The sequence below is a fragment of the Nanorana parkeri genome, unplaced genomic scaffold, assembly GCF_000935625.1.
Source record: "Nanorana parkeri isolate BGI_ZX_2015 unplaced genomic scaffold, ASM93562v1 scaffold739, whole genome shotgun sequence".
Classification (NCBI taxonomy): domain Eukaryota; kingdom Metazoa; phylum Chordata; class Amphibia; order Anura; family Dicroglossidae; genus Nanorana; species Nanorana parkeri.
The window spans coordinates 337,238-348,625 of NW_017307007.1; the positions used below are offsets into that span (position 1 = coordinate 337,238).

Here is an 11,388-nt window from a genome sequence, read left to right on the forward strand (position 1 = left end):
TGTGACCAGGTGCTTTTTCTGTAGTGTTTGATGGGAACTGTAGGAGAATGAAATAGGATTCATGTTGGAGCATCTAGTAGATCTACATCCAAAATGAATTTGGTCTGTGAACTGATGTCTTGCCAGAAAGGTCAGGTTTTAGGGCATTACCGCCAAAACGTATGAAGAAAAAAATAGGGAAGAGCGTATGCATTTTGTTGTGTGCTTAATGAAAAGATACATTCCCAAATGCAATAAATGGACGCTCATTAAATGCTTGGCATACAAGATTTAATTTGCATCTATTGTTCAGTGGTAAGTCCATCCCTTTGCAGAATAGGAATGAATGGGGCAAAGCAGTTAGCAATCCTCATGTGGACAGGCAGATGGTCACCCTTTTACCAAAATCTGCTGAGTAGCTTTTATTGTGTAGCCTGCTTTATAATGAACAGCAGCTATCTTCCCTACCAGATCCAGGTTATGTATTATGCAAATATGTAAACCACTAGAAAGACAGGAAAGCCAGAAGGAACAGAAAAAAAATATATAATTATCTGCAATGGTCACAGGCTGGAAGAATGATTTACTGCACAGACTAAAAGACAAATGACTCCCAAGTGGCACCAGCCTGCAAAAAAATAGCATCCGCCACATTAAAGATTAAGGTTCCCATGTGGCTGTTTTTTTTCCCTTTGTCGCTCCCCCATTTTTACTGGAAAGCTTTAACACTGCCAGTTTACATTCCCAGAAGTCCTAAAACAGCCTTCCTAAGCTATTTGCAAACTGATATCTATATGACCAGAGTCCTGCAGAACTGGTCTTACAACCTAGCAAATGTCAACTTGCACCACCAATGGCCCAATTCCTGTCTGTTTAAAGCTGACCTCCAGGCAACCTAGTAAATACACAGATAATACATATATATATGTGGGGCTGTTGTACTTGCCAAAGGATTTGCAGTTCTGAGCTCTGCCACAAAACACAGCCCTGTCTGGCAAGGCAGAAGACCTGAGTTGTCTCCGCTTACAGGTTACAGCGGAACTCCAGGGATGATCTTTCATGGAAACTTACATTGGTCCAGTTTGGCTCGATGGAAGTATCCATATCGGATATCACCAGAGTTCCTGCCCTGTAAGTGAGGATGCCAAAGACCTGCCCACAACCCAGAGCGATGGAAGAGGAAAGTGCTGGCTGCTGTGCCAGTGAAGGATCAGGTAAATAAATCAATTAAAAAAAGTAAAATAAATAAAATGGTGCCACTACAAATCCCATTATGTACTGCAAGACTCTAAGGGCTCAGTCACACTAGATGCAGTGCGTTCCGGCCCGCCACAGGGGATCGCAAGGCACATTTTGCCTGCGGTCCGGCCCTGTGCGGTGCGATCAAAATAGTGCTTGTAGCATTTTGATTGCTACAGGTTCGGACCGCAGGCACAATGTGCCTTGCGATCCCGTGGGGCAGATCGCATTGCGGCCGGAAGGCGTGGCTACGGCGCCATTCACTTAAATGGCCCGCCACGCCCCCTCCTACCCCACTAAAAAGGCATGATTGCCAGAGGCAGATGCATGATGGGATTTGTATTTTCATTACAGCTGGAATGTGCCTACCCCTGCCCTGGACCAAAATGAGCATTTGCACGGCAGGGTGAGACCTTACTGAAATGGCTGAGACCTTAGTGAAATATCCCTGGAGTTCAGTTGTAAATCCCCAGCAGCCTAAAATATTTCTGCACAAATGAGTGGCGATGCGCCACCCACCTGTTTTGGCCATTACAGTGTCGTCTCATGCCCCCCCAACATATTTTTCAATAATGCTTCAATACAGAAATTGCAGCAGCAGGGGTGAGCTTCCTGTTTAAAGCAAACTTTCATCAGATATATTTTTTAATGATCCGTGCATGTATACCAATCCAAATGTACATGTATTTAATACCACTCACAGATCACACAGTACTCCCCCTGACAAAGCTTTCATCTGCTTTTCTCTACAGATGGACAGGACAGTATTTGTTCATCCAGAGTCAAAATATACTTCCTAAACTGATATGCTAGTGCAGAGGTGGCATATGAACATTCTGTGCAGTCCATTTCACAAATGTCTGACATAGATCAGCCCCCTTGCAGCAGCCTCTCACCTTCTGACTGTCTATAAAGTTCCAATGTTGCAGTCTGATCGTTGGGGAAGTAACTTTTAATTATACAGTTGCTTTATATTGCGATGAGTCAGTAATGTATTTATGTCAACATGTAAAAATGACTGAAAGGGTCACTTTAAGAAGAGCAGAAATCCATGGATGGGAGCAGAACTAGGAACTCTAGTAGAGAGGATACCGCTGTCCTCCTTTCGTGCCACACTCCTACAAGCTCACATGACACGGCCTGTCCCTATGGTGCCTGTTACTCTAGTGACTGAACACACAGCTCTGCTCTCTAGTAGCACAGGCACAATATGTAGATCCTGCAGGTGGTGTCTGCCGTCACACATCTTCCTCACTCGGTTTACTTCCTTTTTTGTTGTTTTTGCATTAGGCTCCTGTACAACTGCAAATGTATTTACATGGCATGTCACCAGACCTACATACAGATCAGTCAACCACAATACTCTGGCACAGCATTCCTCTTCCAGGGTTTCTCCTAAGGTTGCTAGAGGTTCCTTGAGCAGAGAGCAATAGAGAACTGATCTCCCATCTAAAATGACCACCAATGCAAATGGTAAATTTTCCACTGGCCACCAATGTGAGGGGTTACTTCTTTATTCACTACCAATGTTAGGACACACCACTATTTTTACTATCAACATTTTTGGTTATTAATTAATAATAAAAAAATACTGGTTCTGCTCCTGTACACCTATAAATTCATTCAGATGGCAGGTGACCAGAACTACATACAGGTCATTCAATCATAGTGCCCCTTTTCAACCAGGGTTTCTGCTGAGGTTGCTGGGGGTTCTCCCATCTAAAATGATCACCAGTTCAAGAGGTACATTTTCCACTGGCTACCAATGTGAGGGCTTACATCTATATTAAGCTGAGAGTACACCACAGTCTTCACTATCTGTATGTTTTGTTATTATTTGTCATTTCATTTAATACAAAAAAAAGGCCCAGGTGTCAAATACTCTAGGTCTAGGTAACTTGCCTATGTGTCATATACTCTAGGTATCTTGCCTTGGTGTCAAATACTCTAGGTATCTGGCCTAGTTGCCAAATACTCTGGGTCCGGGTATCTGGTCTAGGTGTCAAATACTCTGGGTCCGAGTATCTGGTCTAGGTGTCAAATACTCTGGGTCCGAGTATCTGGTCTAGGTGTCAAATACTCTGGGTCCGAGTATCTGGTCTAGGTGTCAAATACTCTGGGTCCGAGTATCTGCTCTAGGTGTCAAATACTCTGGGTCCGAGTATCTGCTCTAGGTGTCAAATACTCTGGGTCCGAGTATCTGCTCTAGGTGTCAAATACTCTGGGTCCGAGTATCTGCTCTAGGTGTCAAATACTCTGGGTCCGAGTATCTGAGAGTATCTGGTCTAGGTGTCAAATACTCTAGGTCCGGGTATCTGGTCTAGGTGTCAAATACTCTAGGTCCGGGTATCTGGTCTAGGTGTCAAATACTCTAGGTCCGGGTATCTGGTCTAGGTGTCAAATACTCTAGGTCCGGGTATCTGGTCTAGGTGTCAAATACTCTAGGTCTGGGTATCTGGTCTAGGTGTCAAATACTGTAGCAACTTGACAAGGAACCCTGGTTGAGATAGCATCTGCTAGTCACATACTTTATTTTATTTAAAACTGTACAAATTACTCATCATGCTCATGCACCAGGGAGCTGTAGGTGTAATAACTTTTACCTCCCCAAAACCTTTTCAAGGGCTCCTCAGGGGTAACACAGTGGAGAAAGGCTACTCCAGCATGACATTCACTATCCAATGTTTAGTCACAAAGACTTCTTAGATTGGCCATATGCAAACAATGTCAAGTTCACAGGAAAACAAAACAAACAGGATACAATGTTTACAGCGAAGCTTTCTCTTTTCCTTCTATCATCCAGCAACATCTGCACCCAGGAGTCTACACTGGTAGTAGGAGCAGGCTACTGGAATGGCTGGCTGGGGCTACAATTACACATCATTAATATTAGGACTGCACCAAGCTGATATTCAAGCTGTTTGTAGTTTTAGCACTCATGCAAGGAAAGGACAGAAGAATAGTTGTAGCTGGCTGAGACTGAACAGATCAGTAAAATGCAGCACTATAGAAGTATTCTGTATTGATTAGAGTGATCGTGCCTTACCATTGTAGAAGAGTCAGCAGCTAGTAGTGTGGATTACAAGGCTGGATTCCTAATGTGGATGGGAGCATGAAGAGATCCTAGTATAGAAGATGCAGCTGAGCAGGGACTGTCCCCATCCAGGTGGACGGAGCACTAGGCTGGGTGTGTGAATGGCTCTCAGTGGCAGACGTGGAGTGACTCCTGGTCAGTTCCTGGAAGGGGATCTGTCTGCCTCCAAGTCTGTATTCCCGGAGGATGCTGCTCAACTCACACAGCTCCGGATCGCTTTTTTTTATTTTTCTGTACTCCTCTCCGCTCAGTCATACGATTTACAATGAACACCAGCGCAACCAGTCCAGGCTGTCTCTGTCCATATATGGCAAACTAGGCTTTCTTTTAGCCAATCGCTGGCCGCCTAAGGGGACGTCACTGTTCCCCTGGGGAATATTACTGGAGAGCAGGAGACACAGAGGATGGCGCTAAGGTTGTCGGGTAATGTAGTTCTTCGCTGACTTCTCCGGTAATATACTGTACGGGCGGCACAAGAAATGCTCTGGAGAAGCTCTGTCTGTTTGTGCATGACAAATGGAGCTGCTGGAGCTGAGCTGTGAGGTAAGAGCTAGTGTATTAACCCCTAAATGACTGAAGGGAAAAACACATCTTAACACTGGAACCCAGTTTTGCAACTTCTACTCCTACTTTTGATTTTTACAGCGATAGTGCATATGTGAGCGTTATTGGTTGTCTGTAGCCATAGTACGGCTGGGTGACCTGACCTAGTGCTATCACTGACCCTAACACTAAGTGACCTAGTGCTATCACTGACCCTAACACTGACCTAGTGCTATCACTGACCCTAACACAGACCTAGTGCTATCACTGACCCTAACACTGACCCTAACACTGACCTAGTGCTGACACTGACCCTAACACTGACCTAGAGCTGACACTGACCCTAACACTGACCTAGTGCTATCACTGACCCTAACACTGACCTAGTGCTGGCACTGACCCTAACACTGACCTAGTGTTGACACTGACCCTAACACTGACCTAGTGCTGACACTGACCCTAACACTGACCTAGTGCTGACACTCTCCCTAACACTGACCTAGTGCTATCACTGACCCTAACACTGACCCTAACACTGACCTAGTGCTATCACTGACCCTAACACTGACCCTAACACTGACCTAGTGTTGACACTGACCCTAACACTGACCTAGTGCTGACACTGACCCTAACACTGACCTAGTGCTGACACTGACCCTAACACTGACCTAGTGCTATCACTGACCCTAACACTGACCCTAACACTGACCTAGTGCTATCACTGACCCTAACACTGACCCTAACACTGACCTAGTGCTGACACTGACCCTAACACTGACCTAGAGCTGACACTGATCCTAACATTGACCCAGTGCTATCACTGACCCTAACACTGACCTAGTGCTATCGCTGACCCTAACACTGACCTAGAGTTGACACTGACCCTAACACTGACCTAGAGTTGACACTGACCCTAACACTGACCTAGAGTTGACACTGACCCTAACACTGACCTAGAGTTGACACTGACCCTAACACTGACCTAGAGTTGACACTGACCCTAACACTGACCTAGAGTTGACACTGACCCTAACACTGACCTAGAGTTGACACTGACCCTAACACTGACCTAGAGTTGACACTGACCCTAACACTGACCTAGAGTTGACACTGACCCTAACACTGACCTAGAGTTGACACTGACCCTAACACTGACCTAGAGTTGACACTGACCCTAACACTGACCTAGAGTTGACACTGACCCTAACACTGACCTAGAGTTGACACTGACCCTAACACTGACCTAGAGTTGACACTGACCCTAACACTGACCTAGAGTTGACACTGACCCTAACACTGACCTAGAGTTGACACTGACCCTAACACTGACCTAGAGTTGACACTGACCCTAACACTGACCTAGAGTTGACACTGACCCTAACACTGACCTAGAGTTGACACTGACCCTAACACTGACCTAGAGTTGACACTGACCCTAACACTGACCTAGAGTTGACACTGACCCTAACACTGACCTAGAGTTGACACTGACCCTAACACTGACCTAGAGTTGACACTGACCCTAACACTGACCTAGAGTTGACACTGACCCTAACACTGACCTAGAGTTGACACTGACCCTAACACTGACCTAGAGTTGACACTGACCCTAACACTGACCTAGAGTTGACACTGACCCTAACACTGACCTAGAGTTGACACTGACCCTAACACTGACCTAGAGTTGACACTGACCCTAACACTGACCTAGAGTTGACACTGACCCTAACACTGACCTAGAGTTGACACTGACCCTAACACTGACCTAGAGTTGACACTGACCCTAACACTGACCTAGAGTTGACACTGACCCTAACACTGACCTAGAGTTGACACTGACCCTAACACTGACCTAGAGTTGACACTGACCCTAACACTGACCTAGAGTTGACACTGACCCTAACACTGACCTAGAGTTGACACTGACCCTAACACTGACCTAGAGTTGACACTGACCCTAACACTGACCTAGAGTTGACACTGACCCTAACACTGACCTAGAGTTGACACTGACCCTAACACTGACCTAGAGTTGACACTGACCCTAACACTGACCTAGAGTTGACACTGACCCTAACACTGACCTAGAGTTGACACTGACCCTAACACTGACCTAGAGTTGACACTGACCCTAACACTGACCTAGTGCTATCACTGACCCTAACACTGACCTAGTGCTGACACTTACCCTAACACTGACCAAATGCTAACACTGACTCAGTGCTAACAATGACAGTTACCATACGCTAACACTGACCCTAACACTGACCTAGTGCTAACACTCACAGTTACCATACGCTAACACTGACCAAATGCTAATACTGGCCCAACACTAGCACTGAGCCTAACACAGACCCTAATGCTATCACTGACACTAACATTAGCCCAACACTAACATTGACCCAACACTAACATTGACCCAGCGCTAACACTAACCCAATGCAAACCCTGACCTTAACACTAATATTGACACTAAACTGACCCTAACGCTAACACCGACCCTAACGCCTAACACTGACACGTATGCTGACGCTGACACTAACAGTATTGCTAACAATAACACTAATGTTAAAACTGACCCAATGCTAACTCTGACCCAATATTAACACTTACACTGAACCGATAGTTACAGTGACCCAATGGTAACACTGACCCTAACACTAACATTGACACTAACACTGAACCTAACAATGACCTTAACGCTATAACTGACTCTAATGATAACACTGACTCAACTCTAACACTTACTTGATCTAACACTAACACTGACCTGAACTTACACTGACACTAACACTGACCTGAAGCTAACAGTATCGCTAACATCAACACTAATATTAACACTGACCCTAATGCTAACAGTGACACTGAAAGTAAGAGCATGTACACATCAGAAGCACTAAGTGGCCTGTTTTAGCAACTTCACAATGCCAGTCCCCGCTGGGTCAGATTAAAAACAATTGTTTTCTCTGTGCCCCATTCACACTACAACACAGGTGTGATGTGCAGTGTACTTCGCTGTGAAGAAAATTCCTCGTGCCTCACCCCAGGTCACCACACTGCAGCACGGTACATAGCACTGCTGTGCGGGGACCTGAATTGATTGTACATTTTGTACACTCCAAATAAAGTTTTTAAAAAAGTGCATCACACTGTCCCCGCTGGACCTATCACACCACACTACCCACCTGCTATAACTGAGCCACAACACTAACCTACATCAAGCTCTGATCTGACTTTTATCTTTATGTTATTTTTTTTTCAGACTTCTCTAGCGAGGAGATAAAATGTACAAAGAAGAAACAGAACAGTGGAGGCTTCCATTCACTTGGCTATCACCGTGATCACATGATCAGGGATCTTTATATTTCAAATATTTTATTATTTTTATCAAGACATTATAAGACAGATACACCATAAAACCAGACAATACAGTACCAATCATATAAAACATGACATTGCTCATTCCATTTTGCTGGGTTTTTGTTCTATCCCTAATTATTGCCTAAATATATACCTCTAACCTATACAAGAGAGAAGAAAGCATTACCGTTGTAGCTATTTAGCAAGAGTGCCTTACCCCGAGGCATGTCCTCCATGCTTTCCCCCTTTCCAGTATGCAGATTTAATCGGTAAGTGATCCCTGCTATACTGCTATTGGTATGAAAATCTTTCATACAAACTGGTACCATGACTAACATAACCTACTTACATAAATAAAGGACGTATGACCAAGAAAAACAAAAAAACAAAAAAAACGCAGACAGTGACAAGAAGAAAAAAGAGAAAAAAACAAAAAGGAAGTGAAAGCCAGCAGGAAGGGAAGAGGGAGGGACAAACCCATAGAATATGACTAATCTGGGGGACCCGTTACCAAGTAATTAGTTAGTTTTGGTCGGGACGAGCTAGGGCCTGCCATCCTTCTATCACTCTCAAGTTGTTATACCGCCTACATAGGCCATCCAAGGACCCCATGTTAACTCAAATTGCCCAACTTTATTCAAAAGGATACTCGCCAATTTTTCGTGGATCATGATCCAAGACAGCTTGGTCCTTGCACGGATCCGAGGGCACGACCACCATACGTGGTATATGGTGCCCCCAGTTCGCATCCCCGAAAGCACAGGGGGGATGCCCCTGTGTACATACGAGCAAGTCTAGAAGGCACCAGGTACCACCTGGAGAAAACTTTAAAATTGGCTTCTAGCAGTGAAACGTTCAGCAGGCCCCGAGTTGTCACTCTTGAGCGACGCCTCCATATCTCCTCTGGCACCTCCCCGTTCAAATCCCTTTCCCAAGCCCGCATATATGGCTGCCTAGGGGGGGAGTCCAACATTATAGAGTACAGCAGGGAAATGGCCCCTCTCTGATAGAGTGAAGACCCCAATGTTCATACGGGCTAAGGTTCCCGCCTGAGTCACTCCGCGCCAGTATATCACGCAAAAAATGAGTAATCTGATAGTAGCGGAACAACTCCGACGATGGCATGCCCAGATGTTCCCTGCAGTATTCCAGTATTGCAGTATTATTACATTGTATTTATATAGCGCCAACAGTTTGCGCAGCGCTTTACGATATAAGGAAGACATTACAATACAATTCAAGACAAGATGGTAAGGAGGGCCTTGCCCCTGAGGGCTTACAATCTAAAAGAGGAGGGGGAAATGATACATGAGGTAGCTGTGTGGGGATGAATAATTTCAGAATGTGAAGGCATTCACATCCAACAGTTCATTCATGATCCAGTATAAGCTTACCCTGGTCACGCTACCAGCCATTAAAGAAAGCATGGTAAATTAAATCTTGACTGCATGCGTCCACAACTGTGGGCTCTGGTGGTTTGGAGAGTGCAGCGTCTTGTATTGGTTTTGGATCTCTTTGAGAGTACTGTGCCAAAATTCCTCAGGGTCTAGTCTTAGAGGGGATTTAATTGCACCCAGGTTGTTTTTTGCTTCCTGAGGTGTAGTACTCTACCTTGGGTTTTTGGCATTTGGCTGGGAGGCCACAGGTGCCTGATTGGAGGTGGGGGTTTCTTGGCCTGTAAAAAGGTTGCTGCAGCAGGTAGGGACCCACACAAAGATTAAGGGTTCTAGAGGGAGATATGTAGCTGTATTTGTACATATAAAACCTAATAATTTGGAAAACACTGCTTTAATATACAGGAGCCATGACTATTGTAGCTTGACTATACGCCAAGACACTTATGCAGATGGTTTTCTTCTACAATAAAATTGAATGGTCATGTGTCCTGGTTGCACTAGGCCACTACAAGTTTTCATAAAGTTTGCATTGTTTATTACATTGTGTCTTGAGGTTATTTATGCCAGAAAATTTCAGTCTTTAAAATATAACAATATTGTCAAAAGCCTAACTAAAAGCCACAGAAAAATGATGGGTGCTGATGCTTATGTTAAGGTCATGGGTTGCCTAGATGTAGCTATCACTAGACCTAGACACCTGGGGCAGCTTCGAATACCCAGCTATGAAAGCAATGACTGCATATTTCTAGCACCGTTTTCACTCATCAAATGGGAGCCAGCAGTGAAGGACCAAGGTAAATTACCATGTATTTTACTGACCACCAAGAAAAGGGGTTCCCCACCACTGACCACCAAGAAAAGAGGCACTCATCATTGACCACCAACTAAAGAGGGGAACTCATCACTAATCACCAACAAAAGAGGGCACTCACAGCCTACTACCAACAAAAGAGGGGAAATCATCACTGACCACCGATGAAAGGGGGCACCCATCACTGACCAGCAATGAAAGGGGGTATTCACCACTGACCACCAATGAAATGAAAGGGGACTCTCACCTCTGACTGCCAAAATAAGGTGGCTCTTCATCACTAACTGTCAATTAAAGCGAGCAGATCACCACTGACTACCAAATGTGAAATGCATTGGAACAGCTTCCTAAGAAGGGATTTACCCTTAAGTTCTAGAGATTTCCTGTTACGTCTCAAGGACAGGAAGTCAGGAAAAAACTTCTCAACTAGACACAGATGGCGAAAAAACCCCCCATAACCCTTCCATACTTTAACCAAAACAACAAAATAGTTTGGGCTATACATACAATTTAACTATACACTTTTAAGTTGCCCCCAATGATAGCATGATGAACCTGCACACTGTTCTCTGCAGTGTGCTATGCACATCACACAATTTCTCTCCTGGTCTTCACAATAATAGAAATTCCTCTGGAGCATGTATTCATCTCTTTTAGTTAGACTAACAACTCTGCTAGAGACTTAGGCCTTTTTCAAATGGGCATTCCGATCAGGTCTGTCTGTCAGTTTTTTAGGCACACCTGATTGGAAGCCATATGTTAGTCTATGGGCAGATGGATCTAAACGGAGGTGTGTACATTTACATCCAGTTAGCCCAGCTCTGGCCACGTCCAGAAAAACAAACAGATTAGAGTACTGTTTCGATAGACCTGACTGTGCAAGATCGAACGTAACCTAATATAAACCGACATGTCCGTTTACATCGGATAAGCCAGAGGCCAACATGGCTGGGGTCATTTCAGTT

At 44.7% G+C, this 11,388-nt stretch overlaps 1 protein-coding gene across 1 annotated transcript in view; it reads right to left on the minus strand.

Annotated features, from left to right (window-relative positions):
* The window catches only part of MYO1E (myosin IE), a 139,380-nt gene extending 135,017 nt beyond the window's left edge, over window positions 1-4,363 (minus strand). Inside the window, exon 1 of the mRNA XM_018564241.1 lies at window positions 4,265-4,363. Coding sequence (XP_018419743.1) covers window positions 4,265-4,267 — 3 coding nt within the window. The 5' untranslated portion in view covers window positions 4,268-4,363. The remainder of the gene's footprint in view (window positions 1-4,264) is intronic.
* Between the last annotated feature and the right edge of the window lie 7,025 nt (window positions 4,364-11,388).